Source organism: Pygoscelis adeliae, unplaced genomic scaffold (assembly GCF_000699105.1).
Source record: "Pygoscelis adeliae isolate BGI_AS28 unplaced genomic scaffold, ASM69910v1 Scaffold411, whole genome shotgun sequence".
Classification (NCBI taxonomy): Eukaryota; Metazoa; Chordata; class Aves; order Sphenisciformes; family Spheniscidae; genus Pygoscelis; species Pygoscelis adeliae.
This window is the reverse complement of record NW_008824111.1, coordinates 1,668,905-1,687,404: the sequence shown is the minus strand read 5'-3', so window position 1 is coordinate 1,687,404 and position 18,500 is coordinate 1,668,905. Positions and strand designations below refer to the sequence as shown.

The 18,500-nt window shown below is 44.3% G+C and overlaps 1 protein-coding gene across 1 annotated transcript in view; it reads left to right on the top strand.

The window, feature by feature from the left end:
• The window catches only part of LOC103925501 (Fanconi anemia group D2 protein), a 55,764-nt gene extending 37,318 nt beyond the window's left edge, over window positions 1-18,446 (top strand). Inside the window, exons 29-43 of the mRNA XM_009334232.1 lie at window positions 121-129; window positions 1,360-1,453; window positions 2,342-2,470; window positions 2,670-2,788; window positions 4,330-4,443; window positions 5,002-5,129; window positions 6,487-6,586; window positions 8,956-9,078; window positions 9,865-9,958; window positions 10,523-10,594; window positions 12,734-12,772; window positions 13,416-13,490; window positions 14,625-14,699; window positions 17,662-17,808; window positions 18,336-18,446. Of these exons, the coding sequence (XP_009332507.1) occupies window positions 121-129; window positions 1,360-1,453; window positions 2,342-2,470; window positions 2,670-2,788; window positions 4,330-4,443; window positions 5,002-5,129; window positions 6,487-6,586; window positions 8,956-9,078; window positions 9,865-9,958; window positions 10,523-10,594; window positions 12,734-12,772; window positions 13,416-13,490; window positions 14,625-14,699; window positions 17,662-17,808; window positions 18,336-18,446 (1,429 nt within the window). The remainder of the gene's footprint in view (window positions 1-120; window positions 130-1,359; window positions 1,454-2,341; window positions 2,471-2,669; window positions 2,789-4,329; window positions 4,444-5,001; window positions 5,130-6,486; window positions 6,587-8,955; window positions 9,079-9,864; window positions 9,959-10,522; window positions 10,595-12,733; window positions 12,773-13,415; window positions 13,491-14,624; window positions 14,700-17,661; window positions 17,809-18,335) is intronic.
• Window positions 18,447-18,500: the final 54 nt, after the last annotated feature.

Sequence of the window (18,500 nt, the reverse complement as noted above, 5' to 3'; positions counted from 1 at the left end):
CTGTGTTCAGTTTTGGGCCCCTCACTACAAGAAGGACGTTGAGGTGCTGGATTGTGTCCAGAGAAGGGCAACGAAACTGGTGAAGGGTCTGGAGAACAAGTCTTATGAGGAGCGGCTGAGGGAACTGGGGTTGTTTAGCCTGGAGAAAAGGAGGCTGAAGGGAGACCTCATGACTCTCCACAACTACCTGAAAGGAGGTTGTAGCGAGGGGGGTGTTGGTCTCTTCTCCCAAGTAGCAAGCGACAGGATGAGAGGAAACGGCCTCAAGTTGCGCCAGGGGAGGTTTAGATTGGACGTGAGGAAAAATTTCTTTACTGAAAGAGTGGTTAAACATTGGAACAGGCTGCCCAGGGAAGTGGGTGAGTTACCATCCCTGGAAGTATTTAAAAGATGTGTAGATGAGGCGCTTAGGGACATGGTTTAGTGGGCATCGTGGTGTTGGGTTGATGGTTGGACTCGATGATCTTAGAGGTCTCTTCCAACCTTAATGATTCTATGATTCTATGTACCAACCTAATGGAAAGAAGGGGGCTTTAATATTGAACACTGCTAAGCTGTAGGATGTTAAATACACTAAGAGGCAGCTTGCCTATTAAAAAGAACTTACGATATTTACATAAAGCCCATGTTGCAAAAAGGCAAGTGTCTCAAGGCATCAGCAGATCGGAAACGGCACAAATGCGGGACTGGTGTCGTGGATGTGCCCTCAGTGGGCAGGGTCCTGTTTATCATCTGGGAGCTTATATAAAACTGCATTACTGTGCATGTGGAAAGCTTAATTTTGTTACCCTCTTTGTAGGCAGGCCGAGTCCATCTGGAGTCTAATTTTGTTAGGCTACAGTAAGATTTGTAAAATGTGAAAAGGCTATGGCAGGCTGGAGTACAGCCTGGCCTGCTCCAAGGACAGCTATCTCTGTGCATGCAGGTCACAGGCCAACTTGAAGACTGTTTGACAAGTCTCTTGGGCTATTAGCGTTATTTCAAATTACTTCTTGACTATTACTCAATTGGTGAGTTTTGGATTCTTTGGGCTTAAACCTTTTTTGGGCTTTTTATCCTTAGGAGCTTAATTTCAATGTATATAAATCAGTTCTCTCTCAGTAGTTAAGTGTTACTGACACTGCCTCAGCTATGTTCAGAGCACCAGGTTTGCGTCACGCTTTAAGTAACCAGAACCAATGCCCCATACCTGCAATGGGGGAGACATAAAACCCTAGCATCTACCAAATAGGTCCCTGGCTGAGGTTAACTAAGCCAGGAGGCATAACTGGAAATGGAGGGCGTGAACTTGAGCTTCAAGGCACTACAATTATGTCTGGGTCCTGGGATTGACTGTGCTTGTAATTACAGGCTCGCGAGGCCTGCTGAAGTTTGCTTACTTCTGGATGACCTGTGCTGGAAGCTGGAACATGTGCTGACCCCGGGCTCCACAAGGAGAGTGCCCTTTCCAAAGGCAAGTTCAGCAGCAGCCAATGGGTCTAGACCTGGGCTGAGGCAGAGCACATCAGTGGCCTCCAGGCCTTTCCCGAGAGAAAGGTTTTTTGGAGTTATTTTCACCTAACAGTTAAATGGAAGTCTGACACCCAGCTGTGTGTCAGAGCAGCACTTGCTTTTTCAAGAGACTTGTGTACCACTTCCCTTGCTGAAGGGTTTGCAGCACCTGGTTTGCAGCATGTCTCAGGAAAGGGTATATAACTGAGGGAAAGCCTTGTAGCCTCTGAACTCAAGTGAGCCTTTTCCGAGCCCTCCTTGAGGAGACTGGCTCTGCTGTTCAAGAAGCAGCTCGGGTTAGGCAGGCCAGATAGAAGCTGCTGCATCCAACAGAAGCTGCCGGATCCGTGTTTCTGCTTTTTCTGCAGTCTTTAGAAGAGCACCCTGAGTGCAGTGACTCCTTGCATTCCTGGCTGATGCCTTCAGGAGGAAAGTAAACGTGTGGCCCACTGCGTTAAACTATGAGAAATTCACTACAACCTGATGGACTCCATCATATTCAGTGTTCTTTCTCCTTGTCTTTCTACCTATTTTAACTACCATGTACAGAGACTGCTTTCTCTTAGTGTTTGAGTAAAATGTTGGACTCTATATTCTTACAGGTCTTTTCCAACCTAAATGATTCTATGATTCTATAAAAGAGCTACGTGTCACATCAGTTTTATTCTTTTCATCGGATGTTATCCACTTGTCTGAGTTGGTGCTGGTTCTTACTCTGTGACCCTTCCTGACAGAGTGTATGACATCGGGAATTGCACTGCCCAGAAGTAGTCTAAGAGGTAGCGCTTGATGTGAAGTTATTCTCAAGTAAGGCTGATGAAGTGACTTTAATCTTTTGGGTTTGCTGCAGGAAAGAGGCTACAAGGATATTGGCTTTTCCCACCTGTGTCAGAGATCCCCCAAGGAAGTTGCTATGTCTGTAGTCAAGCTACTAAAGCCGCTGTGTAATCACATGGAGAACATGCACAACTACTTCCAGGTCAGTGGGCAGCAATTTTGACTCAAAAAACTGTCAAGTTTTGTCACCTCTAAAGGTATTTTTAGTTTTGTTTGTGGGAAAAAGAAAGTTGCTTTGTTTTCTTCAGGTTTTTTTAAACATGGAATTTACGGAAATGGATTCTTGTGCCACTATCTTTCCTTGGAATAGCGTTTAATGAATTATTTGTTCTGTATTAAAGGCAGTGGCTACACAGAATCGGGATGTGGAAGATGAACCAGGAGTGAACATCCAGGAGCACCAGCTGATGTCCTCTTGTTACCAACAGCTGTTACTAACTTTTCGCTCCCTATTTGCTTGGTGAGTTTAAACAAAAAAAGTATACAGTCGCCTAAATGAGCAAAGTCCATTTATTGCTTCCTCTTGTTCCTTTTCTTTAAAGTGTTTGTACCCAGCAAATGGCCTCTCAGCCATGCAGAACACCACACTGCAGTGGTTGGAGACTTTTAAGCGCTTTATAGTTATGTCAAGCTTCATTGCCTGATCCTGAGCTGAACTAAAACTGTAGGTGATGAGGCACTGAACTGGATAGAATTCAATGAGCTTTTGGATCAAGGCTAGCATAAGTGGCATACTAGTACACCTGGTTGTGCAACTCCCATTCTGCCTAGGGATCTTGAAATTTCTTACCCAGTAAGTCCCCTCATCCTTTGCTAAATGGTCACTGCCTGAATCCTGAGCAATGAAAGAATTTCTTTTGCCAATGGGAAAGGGTGAATGTGTACTTCATTGATGAAAAGCCTGTGCTGCTGATGCACTCAAGCTGGGTTCATAAATGTCAAACTCAAAAATGCTTGCGCAGCCTGGATTTGACCTCTGCGTCTGCTAATATAATCCAGGATAGCATCATAGAAGTTTTTTCTGAACCCTAATTTAGATCTGTGTGTGGAAAGCGTTTTACCTTTGTTGTACTTCAAAACCAGTGTATATAAAAAGTGTATGAGGTCTGCCTCTCCTGTTGGCCACTGCTGGAGCCTCAGGGACCCTGATCCATTCCTGGATTTGTCATTTTCTCATTAGCCAGTATGAATGTTGGTTGTTCCCGGGTCTACCTATCTTGTAAACCAAAGAACCTGGTCCACTTTGTAACCACAGGCAGCTCAAGATCAGTTTTGCTGTTCAGTTTGGATAGACTAATATAATTCTGTTTTGCTGTAGGTCAGGCAGCCGTATATTGGGGTGAGCCATCCAGCTACTTAAGTCCAACAACCAAAGTACAACTCCTTTTACATATATTTAGTCAAGCCCTCTTACATTACCAACCGTTAATTAACTTGTGTGTTAAAGGTGCGCTTGAGCGTTACCATTATCAAGTCCATGTGTTCAGTCTATAGATCTAGAATGTGGATGCATTTGAGCATTTCCAGAATGCATATCCTTGCTGAATGATTTCACAGACACAGGTAGTTCAAAGAATTAATGAAGATCTCTACAGTTTTTCTCCCTGTTAGGCTCCTACCTGTTGTTCAAGAGGTGACCAGCCACTATCACTGCACTTGCACAGCAGCTGTCATTACACATCCTCTTTATTTCAGGTCTGCATAGCATTGTTTTGGTATACGTGGACCTCCACTTATGTGAAATGGCCTGTCCCCACCAAGCCAGGCCTGCAATCTAACTGAAAAGTTAATATTGTGTGTACACAAGGTTCTCCATTCCCATTCAGTTTTCAGTGTTTTGTGTGTCCCCTTATAACTTTCATATTGCAGGGCTCTTCTTGCGTATCCAGCTTCTTTATTTTTCTTGTTGCAAAAATATGCCCAGATATGCTTTTGCACCTGATAACTCTCTTCCTTCTAGTCTGATGATGAACTGGATTTTTTTTTTTTTCCCCCCCTTAGGAATGGTTTTTCTCAGCATGAAAATACTGACTTGCTAAGGTCAGCTCTCCAGGTGCTTGCAGACAGGCTAAAGCCAGGAGAGACAGAGTTTCTTCTTCTTGAGGAGCTGATAAGGTAGAATCAGTATTTCCCAAGCTCTGAAAGGGATGAATTTCAAGCAGTTTTCCCTGTTTTGTGTGGGCGTTATGGGTAAATGTGTGTTTGGGAGCTCTCACAGAGACCACGCTAGCTTCAAACAGAGCTTTGTATTTCATTGAATGGCAGTGCAGTCAAACCTAATGAAAAGGAGCTACTGGAGTATAAAATATGCATTAATCTATGGGCCTAATTCGTTTGTATGCTATTTGAGATGAGGACATTAGTAGGATTCACAGAAGGAATGAGTATGTTCTGGATGGTTAAAACGCCTACAGGAACACCAGGCAAAAGCAGTATATAAAGATGTTGCTAGACTTAGAGTGACTGGGGCTTGAGAGGAGTTTCTCAGCAACTGCATTTTTATCTACTAGTGGTTGACTACCCCTTCTTCAGAAGGGCACTGCCAGAGACAAAATACTGGGCTAGGGAGACCTTGGATCTGAGATGGTCTAATACTTCCTTTTTATTTATGTGTTTCTGGGAGATTACCTTATCTACACTGTTTTTACCTTTTCCCTTTTCTGTCATCCCCAGTGAGAGTTTTCACTACCTACTGAATTTCCAGCAGAGTGTTCCCAGCTTCCACTGTGCGTTCATCCTCACTCAGCTCCTGATTGCCATCGCTGAGAAACCAATGGCTGGCTGGAAGAAAGAGAAAATGGGTAACGCATGAAGAACTTCTAATCTCAGATTAGTTTTCGTGCTGTCCTTTGCCTGTAAATCTTGGGTTCTAGCTCTGGAGTGCATCTTTTGAGGGACAGACTTCCCTTTGGTATCCTAGTAATCTCACTGGGTGAACAGTCCTAGCCGTTAATAAAAGGGACACCAGTAAATATATTGGAACCTCTTTGGTATTTGTTTTGCTGTGCCTCAGTCACATGCAGGAAGGCAGACAGACTCCAGCTCTTTTAACGGGTGTTTTTTAAAAAACAGAGCCTCACAGCTTTTAAGACTTCTAAGAACAAGCCTGCTGTTCAACTTTGGTACCAGTTTAATCACTGATTATGGAGGTGATCATAGACTTAATCTGGTGTAGCTTCCTAGTGTAAGTACCGATGTCTGAGACAGCTCATTTCCAAAAATTATGGAAATGAACTGCAAATACAGCTGTTACTTCAGGGCAGAGAGAGGAAAACCTATATGTTCTTAACCCCATGCAACAAATGTTTTCAAATGAGAGAGCTCTTCTCATGGGTTAGGACCCATTCTGTAGGACGAACAGCATTCAAGCAGATAAGGCATGGGATTCCCTGCATGCTTGCAGGGAATATACGAGAAAACTAGTTGGTCTCCACTTTGTCACACACTGAAATAAAGACTCCAGACAGTCACCTCTCTCAGCCATACCTTGTCATTCTAAGACCCCTCTAGAATTTGTCCTCAGATCCCCATAGCCACTCAGAATTGTAAGTTCCCTACTTTGAGTTTATTTTACTATTTTGAACAGCCCACTCACTGTGGCAGGGGATAACGAATTTTAACTAATAATTTCCTGGTTTTAAACATTTCTGCAAGAGACAAACAGGTTTGTTAGCAATTTTGATTTAAGAAATCTGTAAACTTTAAACTTGCCTGTTCACATTTATTATTATAGCACTGTGGCCAACAAGTCAAGACACTTGTTATTGGAGTTCCATTTCTAGAAATGGATGCCCTAAGGGTTGCACATTGCCTAATTAAAAACAAACATTTGGCACACTGTAGGAGCTACCAAACAAATAAGGCTTAACGTAAGTTTGTCAGGGAGAAATGGCCAGAGATGGATCATGATTCTGATGTGAACAGGTATTCCAGACCAGGAACACACTGGATGTGCATATATTTTGTTATCGTGATATATGTCCTTGTGGCTTTACTGCTTTTTAGGGGAAATGCATTCTGACTTACCAAAGTTCAGTCATATTGAGGGGTAGTGATATTGTGATCTTTCAAAAAGCCATTTGTACACACTGCCTTTATATGGAAGAAGGAAATTGTCTTGGATTCTTCCTTCAGTAAGTTACCCCTTATCTTTTACAGCTTCACTAGCAAAGCAGTTCCTCTGCCAGTCATGGGTGAAGCCCAGTGGAGACCGAGAGAAGGGCAGCCAGTTCAACAGTGCGCTGCATACTCTGCTCTGGTAAGGCTCAAGCCATTGTCTCAACACTCCTTTTAATATTTACTGTTGCTGCAGAGAAATGACCCCTCTCAATCATAACACTCATACTTACACAGTTGGGCCTAAAGCACTGTTTCTACAGCATTGAAAAACAGTGAGTGATAGGAAGAATTCTGTTAGCCGTTGGCTGTAGAACCGTGTTTGGACCTCATGTTTGCTTGTCAGTGTACATCAACACATCTATACATGCATGCGTGCATGCATACACATATAAGTGTGGATCTGGACCAAAGTGTCTGGTTTTGTTTTCACTAAACTGAAAGCAAATCAGCTCTCACTAAAGTCAAGGAGAGCAGGACTGAGTATTAGGTAAAATACAATCACAGAATCGCAGGATGATTGAGGTTGGAAGGGACCTCTGGAGGTCACCTTGTTCCAACCCCCCTGCTCCAGCAGGGTGACCTAGAGCAGGCTGCGCGGGACCATGCTGGGCACAGCCCTCTGAGCTTGGCTGTACAGTCAGTTTTCAATCCACCTCACTGTCGCTCATCCAGACCATACTTCTACAGCTACTCTATGAGGATCTTACAGGAGACAGTGTTGAAAGCCTTACAAGTCAAGGTAGACAATATCCACTACTCTCCCCTCATCTACAAGCTAGTCATTTCATCGAAGGTTACTGGGCTGGTCAGACATGACTTCCCCTTGGTGAATCCACGCTGAATACTCCCAATCACCTTCTTGTCCTTCATGTGCCTGGAAATGTTTTCCAAGATAGCTGTTCTTCCACCCTCCCAGGGATCAAGGTGTGGCTGACTGGCCTGTAGTTCCCTGGCTCCTTCCTCCTGCCCTTCTTGAAGATAGGAGTTACATTTGCTTTCCTCCCGCCCTCAGGCATCTCTCCCAGTCACCATGATCATTCAAAGATAATTGAGAGTAGCCTTACAATGACGTCAGCCACCTCCCTCAGCACTTACGGCCTGTGGACTTATGTATGTCCAGTCTGCTTAGCTATTTCCTAATCTGATCCTCTTCCACAAAGTCTTCCTTGCTCCAGACTTACCCCCGCTCTGAGGCATGGGATTTCTGGAGGCCTGTTTTGCTAGTAAAGACTGACATAAATATGCATTCAGTCCCTTAACATGTACCTCAGCCTTTTCTGTGTCCCGTGTCACCAGGCCCCTGCCCTGTTCAGTAGTGGACCCGCATTTTCCCTAGTCTTCCGTTTGCTACTTACGTACTTAAAGAAGCCCTTCTTATTGCCCTTGACACTCCTCGCCACATTCAACAGATTCAACTCCAGGAGGGCTTTGGCTTTCCTAACCACATCTCTGCATGCCTGGACAGCATCTCTATATTCCTCCCAGGTTACCTGTCTCTGCTGCCACCTTCTGTATACTTCCTTTTTGTGTTTGAGTTTTGCCAGGAGCTACTTATTCATCCATGCAGGCCTTCCGACATTTTTGTTTGACTTTCTGCTCTTTGGGATGGACTGTTCTTGAGCTTGGAGGAGGTGATCCTTGAGTATCAACCAGATTTCTTGGACCCTTTTTCCCTCTAGGCCCCTGCCCCATGGCAAGAAGATCCATGAAAAGGCCAAAGTCTACCCTCCTTAAGTCCAGGGTTATGATCTTGCTGTTTGTCCTGCTCTCTCCTCTCAGGATCCTGAACTCCACCATCTCATGGTCACTGCAGCCAAGGCTGCCTTTGACCTTCCCATCCCCAAAGAGCCCTTCCTTGTTTTTAAGTGTGAGGTCCAGCAGAGCACCTCTCCTCATCAGCTCCTCTGTCACTTCTATCGGGAAGTTGTCATCGATGCTCTCCAGGAACTTCCTGGATTGCTTATGCCCTGCTGTGTTGTCCTTCCAGCAGGTATCATGGTGGTTAGTCCCCCCCATGAGGACCAGGGCTTGCAAACATGGGGCTACTTCTAGGGGTCTGTAGAAGGCTTCATTTACTTGTTGTTCCTGATCCAGGTGGCCCATAGCAGACACCCACTACAACGTCACCCATATTGGTTGGCTCTTTCATCCTTACCCATAAGCTCTCAGCTGGCTCATCACCCATCCTCAGGCAGAGCTCCATGCATTCCAGCCGTTCTCTCATGTAAAGGGCAACTCCATCTCCTCCTCTTCCCAGCCTGTCCTTCCTAAATACAAGAATGAGGAGATATTAAATCCAGGTTTGTTTTAGATCATGGTAGCTTTTAATGACATTAATGTGAACATTAGTTCTAAGTATTGCTTCGGATTTCCTATGTATGATTGCCTTTGACGTAAGAATGAGCTTGACAATTTTAGGCCACATGTTGCAGGTAGGGCAGTGTTCAAGAACTTGCTGTGTTATTCTGTGTAATATGTACTGATGAACTAAGCTGGTTTTGGATTTAGTGTCTACCTGGAGCACACAGATAACATCTTGAAAGCTATAGAAGAAATCTCCAGTGTTGGTGTTCCTGAACTGATCAATTCTGCCAAAGACGGATGTTCTTCTACTTATCCTACACTAAGCAGGTAATTATATCAATAGAGACTTTGAATTTCATGAGATGCACAATGGCAATTTCTGCTTTTTAATATTTAATTTTCTTATTTTGTGGTCTGTTATGGTTTCATGTTAGTACTGCTGTGGGCTACTCTGGGCATTTGTAAACATTCTTTTGGCAGTACGCAACAGGTTAGTACATGGTTAGCTTTATGTCAAGGTGGAATGGCCTTGTGCATTAACACAATGTTGAGTTTATTATTTGTGAGCCATTTTAATTGGAGAATGAACTGCTGTCTGTCGGCAGGTGTGTTGCCTCTTTCTGTGCTACCATGGTGGTATAAAGCACTCTAAAAGTCAGCCTCAGAGGCCTGGCGTGGCTGTAGGCAATCCTGGGCTGGTATGCAGTGTGCAAAAGCACACTCAGGGTGTTTCTGCTCCTACCACAGGAATTTGGAAGCACAGTTTACGCAGGGATGGCCAAAGTTCCTGGACTTTGGAACTACCAAAATCATCTTATGCTGACAGCTGCAAACCTTTTGCTGCGCATCCCCCAGAGCTACAAAGAAGTGGGTGGTGTCAATGTGTGGTTCATACTGGGCAAGTGGCAGTGACTTCCCAGGATTCTCCATCTGGCTGGGTGATGAGGCTGGGCTAGACATGCTTATGAGTCCTAGGGTCAATCTCCTGTGACTTCCTATTGAGAAGGATGCCTTGGCTGGGTAACCTTCAAGTTTTCCACATTGTTCTGGGGACAAGAAGCCTATCTAGATGCTCAGAGCCGGCTTTTAGGTTTGCTTTCACTTTCTCCACAGGCAGACATTCCCGGTTTTCTTCAGAGTAATGATGGCTCAGCTAGAAAGTTCAATGAAAAGCATCCCAGCTGGGAAACCGTCAGACTCAAGTGAGGTAGGAAAATAAATGCACTGGACTCTTTGAGGGGAAGAAGACATAAGTTAAACTCTACAGTACGATAAAGATGTATAAATTGGAAAGGAATCTACTTCTGAACTTTGTCTAGGAAATGCAGTCAGACAGCTTCATTCATCAGCCAAAACTGATATACAGTGTAACATATAAGTAGCATCATTTTTTTCTGGTTTGTACTATGTCAGAAATCCAGTAAATCCAGCAGAAGCTATAACCAGAAAACAGGCAGTAATCAGCAAAATACTAAGCTGTGCAGTTGGTCTGCACGCCTGTGTGGGAGCACAAAATTATTTTGCAACCAAGAGCTGCTCTGAGAGCAAGGAAGTGTGTTAACTCTTAGCATTTTAAGCCATGTGGGCATTGATCAGGCTGAAATTGCCATTAAGTGGTTTTGCTGTGATGAATCTGCCTGTGGTGAAGCTTTGTTCCTCTGTCTTCAACAACAACAACAATGCTTTGGGTAGAGCAAATGCTAAGAGAGCATCCAGCAAGGTGAGAGGAAATACCACCGTCTTGGGTTATTGTCCCCTTGCATCCCGTTAGGTGCAACTGGAGAAGCTGCTGCGGTGGAACATTGCTGTGCGGAATTTCCATATCCTTGTTAACTTGGTCAAGGTGAGGTTCTGGTTGTTTTTCTGGCTTTACCTTCAGATTCCCAGCCAAGCCCAGTGTACCCAGGTTCATGAGCACAAGGGAAAAACGTGAAGTATGGCTGACTAGTGGAACAACCTGGAGGTGGTAAATAAAGCCAGTTATAATCTGTGTGCAAGGGTATCCATTTAGCTTTCACTTCAATACTACTTAACTCTTACAGCCTGCACATTTTACTAACATAGTTCTCATACAAATAGTAAGTCTGCACAAAGACAGGATGATGTAAGGAAGTGCAGAAAAAGGACTGAACGAACACCCCAATTCCCTAGTACAGTGTTTTGTGTCTGACCAAGTCCACTGCCCGCTGTGGAAGAGGCAGATGGGAGAAACCCTTCAGATAGATCTGGAATAACATCTGACAGAAGGAAACATTCTCCTGATGTATTCAGCTGAAGGCAGGCTAATACTCTGAACAGGAGGCTTGAATTCCTGCCTGTAACCTGTACCGTGCTTATCTGGTAGCCCTCAGCTTCACTTGCTCTTATGGCAACATATGATTTTTTTTTTGACAATTCATGTCATCCTGTGGTGATGAACTGTAGAGGCCAGCCCCACTAGATGAAATATTCCCTTCTGTCAGTTTTGGAGTTGGTACATTCCGTGTCACTGAGCATGATGACGTTTTGGGCAGAAGGCGATAGGTACAGCTGCACTTTTCTCCTTGCTTAGGTTGATCATTACTGTTTGCTTTTATCACATCCGAAGTGATGATTGGCAAGTCCAGCTTTTTCAAGTTCAGCTTATAAGCTCTGGTGAATTGAGCTGGATTCTTTACAGTATCATTCACTGGAGCCCTACCCGTGCTCCAGATGCCTTTTGAGAGCATAAAGGGTAGAGCTGGACCAGCTAGTTCTGTTTTGCAATTGTCATGGTTTAACCTCAGTTGGCAACTGAGCACCATGCAGCTGCTCGCTCACTCCCCCCGCAGTGGGATGGGGGAGAGAATTGGAAGGGTAAAAGTGAGAAAACTCATGTGTTGAGATAAAGACAGTTTAATAGGTAAAGCAAAAGCCACGCACGCAAGCAAAGCAAAACAAGGAATTCATTCACTACTTCCCATGGGCAGGCAGGTGTTCAGCCATCTCCAGGAAAGCAGGGCTCCATCACGCGTAACGGTTACTTGGGAAGACAAACGCCATCACTCCAAACGTCCCCCCCTTCCTTCTTCTTCCCGCAGCTTTATATACTGAACATGACGTCCCATGGTATGGAATATCCCTTTGGCCAGTTTGGGTCAGCTGTCCTGGCTGTGCCCCCTCCCAGCTTCTTGTGCACCTCCAGCCTGCTCAGTTGGTAGAGCACGAGAAACTGAAAAGTCCTTGACTAGTGCAAACACTACCCAGCAACAACTAAAACATCGGTGTGTTATCAACTTTGTTCTCACCCTAAATCCAAAACACAGCACTGTACCAGCTACTAGGAAGGAAATTAACGCTATCCCTGCCGAAACCAGGACAGCAATCCATAGCAGCACCAGGGTACCTTCACAGCTCTCACTCACATCTGTGTGCTATGCCAGTTAAAATGTTCACTAATTAGTTATAGAATTGGTCACTGGCAAAAATATATAGGCAAACGTATACCAGAAGAAAGCCTTCAAGAGAGCTGAGACCATCTGTTCCATTTCTTTGTTTGCTGTTGGACCACAGCTGTGTGTGACCTGTGCAGTGACACCTGGTGCATTAACACCGTTAATGTAATAGCTTCATTATTTCCTCCAAAATACATTATTGCACATCTCAGGTTTGCTTCGTCTGTTATGTGGTTACTTGCCCATCAGCTGGACTTGGGTCTTTTGGGTCCCAAACTATTAAGAACTTCAGACTCATTGAGATAATTTTGTGCCATCTGCAAAAGGTGCACCTCAGATCACCAAATAGCCATCCTGCCAAGTACTTCTGCCTGACAGCCACTACGTTTCACGTGCTTATGTGGTGTTCCCTGTTGAAACTGGAGAATGGATGTCGTCTTAGAATAGGTTTCACACTTTAATGAAGGGTATGTAATGAAGGGCTATTTTTTATTGGCTGCTGTGCTTACATTGTTTCCTTTAGACTTGTGGACTGATCTGTCTCTCTTTTTTTCCTCTCGCCCAAGTAGGTATTTGACAGCAGGCCTGTACTCAGCATCTGCCTGAAGGTAAGCAAGAATTCAAAATAACTGAAGAGAGCAGCTTAAGTACCAGCTTTCTTGAATCATTGCCTTCAGTGGAGTAGAGTGGTTACTGAATTCTCTGGAAGCAGCAGATACTGTTTCTTATATCTTTAACTGTCTTCCACTAATCCTCGTCATATGGCTTGACCACAACAAACTTACTGCAATTGGCATTACTGACTTCAGACCCTTTCCCTTCTCTCCTTTCCCCATGGTACTCCAAGTGAGAGGAGACATCACAGCAGAGAGATCTCCCTTGGAGCCCAGGAAGATCACGTGTCCCTCTGCAACTCTCCTTTTTCTGGCTAGGACACATATATATGTATAGTGATTCTAACATTCTGTGTTTAGTTCGGTTTTATTCCCAATTTGCTAGTGAATAAGACCAGGGATCTGTACAATGATGAGACCTTGTCCTTCTCGCCTTTCTTTGTAGTGATTAAAGTGGGACCCTTTACTGATCCTGTATATCCCCGTACAAGCCTTCACATGAATATAGTCTTGTACTAAGCGAGAACAGTCTCCGGGGTAGCTTGAAAGAATGTATCATTATCTTATCTGACTTTGTGCTGGTTCTTTGAAAAGGAATTTAAATTTGCCATCTGATATATTTATAATTCTTTTATAGTACGGCCGTCTCTTTGTAGAAGTGTTTCTGAAGCTTGCCATGCCTCTCCTGGACTACAGCTTTAAAAAGCACAGGGTAAGCCTTTTGGAGACAAAACTGTCCGGAGCCAGTTTTGTCTGGGAAGCATGACTGATGCTTGCTAGAAGGAGATTCCTGTCTCTGGTCACATGTTGGCATGACACTTGTGACACTTCATGACAAAAGTGTCTAATGTCTCCAGCTGTGCTCTGCCCTGTTTACTTGCCCATCCAGTGCTCTCTCAGCAAACAGATCACCGTTTCCCAACTTGCCATCAATTCTGGTTGGATGGCTTCACTGTTAGCAAAGGAAGCCCTTTCAACCTCCATTTCCTTCAGAAGTTATTACCACAAAGGTGTCACCCATGGAGTAGGAAGCTCACATGAGCAGTCAGGTTGGTGAGGGCTTGCGGTCCAGATGGACAGTTGACATTGGTGTCTTTGCAATAATTCTTGGAGGTTTGAGCGGGACAACATGCATGAGTGCAGATGGACAGGCCAACCTTGCTGCACTACATGACAAGCAGGAACAGTTCACTTATTCCCCCTGCTTTGTTGCAAGGCAATCCACCTTTGCCAGCGAGACTCGTTCTTTGGCTTAGTCTTCACAAATTGTCTCTCTAATAGATAACTCTTTTCTACTGCAAATGTAAGATCTGTTCTCATGGATGTTTGAGGGAATGAAGTTATCAAGTAGATACCTAGTCATTGCCACTGGACAATAGAAAGTGCCACATAATTTGTTCAATAGAGAGGACTGATATCCAGAGTTTGTGTTGGATGCGTTTCAAATACCACAATCTAGCAGTATGTTTTATACTTTTCCTCTGGTTCCCCTATTTCAGAAGGTTGTACTCAAGGCAAGAAGTGACAAGGTTGTCTTGATTTTAATTGCCCCACTTTCACTGATACGCGTTCATTCCAAACTCTCATTCAAAATCAGTTTCAGTTCAAAGTCCTTGGCCTTATGACATGTGGTCACACTTTTATTACCAGTTACTTGACTTATATGCACAGTGCAAGTCTCCTATGACTTTATCCTGTTCGCCTGATGTTTCCTGCATACGTGCATCATCTCTCTATCCCATAACCCTTTGAAAGGATTGCTAGGACTAATACTGTCTCACTAATCTTGTTTCACTTACGGAAAAATCCTTTGAGAATGATATGCTGGTTTACTTGTTTATTGCAGGATGATGTGCAGAGTTTGCTGAAAACCTTGCAGCTCAGTACCAGACAACTTCATCACATGTGTGGCCATTCCAAGGTAAGAAAAGTTCTAAATGCAGCACAAACTCCTGTCCTAAGAATGATTTATTTCCCTTCCACTACTTTTCCAGGGCATAGGCAGGTTCTACTTGCAGGCTTCCAGCAGTGTCTGTGCAAGCAAAAACTCTGAGAGGAGGAGAAATAACCTTGATTAACGGCCCAAAAGTTGAAGTATTTGACCTGGAAGTGGCCGACTTGGATGTTAGATCAGGTTAGCGTACTCTTTTTTAGGACAGAGGTTCTTGACATCTTTGGTTGTTGGCATCTTAAGAGGGTGTTTCTGAGGGCACAAGCTGAGACCTTGCATAAAGTACAGATGCCAGATTGATAATATGGGAGAGAGGCTTTGGCAAAGATAAACAGCCTTGCGAGTCAGAAGAATCAGCAACAGGAGGCAGACAAGGGGAAAACCTTACTCAAAGTCCTCTTGAGGTACCTTTTTGGCATTGTTACGTTGATACTAGGGAAGAGGAGAGGGAGGGGAGGAAGCTGGTAACACGCAACCAGTCTGCCAGTCTCTCTGTAGGAGACTTGGGGCAGGAAGGAAGGAGAGGATTAGCACCCTGCTTACAGTGTGAAGAGCCAGTGCTTGTTGCAAGAGAGAATCACATGGGAAAAGGCAGTTAGCAAGAACTTCATGTGTGCTGCTTTGTTCCTGTTAGACTCCTAAGAGGTTCAAGAACACGTGTCCGAGAAGGGAGCTTTGCCAAAGTAGTTGAAGGGAGAAAGCCAGCTATTAGCATGGCTCCCCAAGCTAGATTTGCTACCAATTTAGTCCAGAGCTGGCATCAGGAGCATAAAAGTCTAGCTGGAGATCAGAACATGCCATTGCAGCTATCAGCACAGGGGAGAATTGGAAGCTGGCACAAACCCTGGAGATGCTAAAAAGTCCTTCTCATATTTGAAGGTGAAATCCTCACGTCTGCTTTAAAGACAATTTGCCTTGTAAACAGGATAACATCATTGCAGCTTGTGATGTCTTGTTTGTCTTTGCACTTGATTAGCATTTTCAAGTGCTGTATCCCATGGCCCCTGTTAGCATATAACTGCGATTAGCGAACACCTGTGTTTCACCACCATTCTTGTCTGTTGCAATCTGATTAGGTCTCTGTGCCAAATCATTTTTGCAAGAATGAAAAGACAGCAGCTGAATCTAGGCAAATAAATGTATGCAATGAATGTTCCCTACCTGTTTGAAGAGGAGTTGACACCAACATTTGTTAAACTAGTCTCGATTTCACTTTCATACAAAACTAGTAGATGCTCACTGACGTACCATGTAGTGTTACCTAAGATTTGCTACTCTCCCTCAATATGAGTGTCTTTAAAGAGCATCATGCAGCAGACAGTAGCAATCAGCTTCACCTGTAACTTCCTAAGTATTTGTCACTTACTCTTCCACACCAAGCCTCTCTTCATTTTACATATCTAATGCTGGACATAAGGACAGTTTCTGGAGACAGATTTTTGCAAATGCCGTGGTACTTTGTTGAGTCTCCAGACTGCCTGCAGAGAGTTGGTCAGGTTCCAAGACCCAGGGAGCACTGTGATTGTTGATTGTCTCATTAGCGATGTTTTCCCTGATTTGATTCTGATTAGTGCTGATGATTGCTAGGTCCTGCCTGTTACACAGGCTAGAGAACAGATTGCTGCTGGTACTCAGTTACCCATTCCCCGTTGGCAGAACACAAAGCAAAGCAGTGTCCCTCTTCCCAGGCATGTTGAACTCTTCCAAGAAACGAAGAGTTTGGTCTGATTTCAGAGTATAGCTAATAACAGCATCTTAATGCAAGAAGGTTACAAAGTATTCTCATGAAAGAGGAAAATATTTATGCACAAAATAATTGTTTATGGCTCTTGGCAAGTTGTCCGGTTTAGCAGTGACTATTCTGTACTGCAAATCCAAGCCTAGCAGGAAGAGATGCTCGCCTGGAGCTAAATCTCACACAATACCTGGCATAGCTGCCCTTCCTCGGCTGGTTTTTGCTTACAGCAACTCCATCTGTTCCCTCCTGTCCTAGTTTTCCAAAAGCCAGTGCTTCTGTGGTCTGGACAGGTTGCCTTTGGAGTTTATAGTGCACACACATTCCATGTAGCTAGTGTAAAGGAATTGCATCAGACACTGTGCAAGAAAAGATTGTCGTTGCAGTGGCTTATTCAACACCTTTCTCATTCTTTCTTCTCTGTGCTTGGGAATTCAGCAATTTCGTAACATGAAACTCCCTGCAGCATTAGTCGGCAGCTTGTGGCTATCAGCAAGTAGCTGTCTCCCTTCCTAGGTAGGTAGTCTTGGAGTCTGGTCGCTTACAGCATTGCTTTTTGCTTTGGACTGGAATGGTGTGATTGTCCATTGCTGACCTCCATAGATAACTCTGCTGTTTTACCAACAATAACTTGTAGGTGGGTCAGACTTACCCAAACATTATGAATTGCACGCACCAGCAGCAATGCAGCTTCCAGACATTCATGTGCAAGCAAGCTGTGGCTGCCATGAGCAAGATGGCAGCAGTGTGAGATCTGTGTGTGAAGAGCTGTGTGTTGTTCTTGGAGAACAGAGCAAGTGACACCAGCCTGTTGCTGAGATGATGGAGCAAATGAAAAGTAGATTCTCAAAATAATTTCCCAAGGGTCAGCAGAACTCATATGACTTACATAGAGGAGTTACTAGCCTCTCTCTAAGGTTCATGAGAAAAGCTGAGGCTCCTTCTATCTTTATCCAGAGTGGATATAGCTGTTTGGATTTTTGCAAAGCATCATTTTACTGCCTTAGACAAAATGCTTATGAGTCTTATTTTTTAACAGAAGGTATAAGAGAATTTGGCCAAGAAATTACATAATCTGGGCAAGCTTTGTGGGGATCGTGTCCCATCCCTCCCACCTGTATAACCAATGGTTTTTTAAATAGCCAGAACACTTGGGCAAGAATCAATCGTAGTCATGTCATGCTGTTTCATATTTAGATCCGCCAAGACATTGGACTGACCAACCACGTGCCTTTGTTGAAGAAGTCACTGGAACAATTTGTATACCGAGTGAAGGCAATGCTGGCGTTCAACCACTGCCAGGAGGCGTTCTGGGTGGGCATCCTTAAAAATCGGGATCTTCAGGTGAGAACAACTGCCCTGCCTGGGGCAATTAAAACCTGGGAACGGACAATGCTCATCTTGCCCAGACGACTGTAACTCCGCCCTTGTGTGCGGGTAGAGCTAAAAGGCCAAATTCAGTGTGACCATATTAGTTATGTCTAATGCAGCAGAAAGAAGCGTTTTATTTCAAGATTAAGGGCCTGCATCTCTGGGGGCTTCCTTGCAATGAGGCTCTCACGCTGAAGTGGTCAGGTTTTTTTGTTTGTAATGAATGGGTATGGGGACCCTTCCTCTGCTCTGTGGCAAGAGCAAAAGAACGGGAGAGGAAAAGGTCACTTGAGCACCTTGTGTGTGGCTTTAACAGAAGCCAGTTCTGGCTGTTTTCTTCATCTTTCACTGTAGAAGCAGGACAGTCAAAACAAAATCTGCTTTTTACTCAAAAACTGTTTGTTTAAGGTGGTAACAAAATGCTGCTTTCTTCCACTCCATCCTAGCACGCTTTGGCTGCTTCGCATACGCTCAGTAAAGCTCTTTTGCGTTCAACTTAGGGAGAAGAAATTTTGTCTCAAGCCTCTGAGGAGAGGGACTCCGACGAGGAGGACTCCGCAGAAAGTCCTGCTGAGGTACTTCTTCGCAGGCGACACCGCCTGCTGCTTTGAGCGACTTGGGTCTGCCGCTGGCTCAAACGCTTGTTATAACGCAAAGGCGGCGGG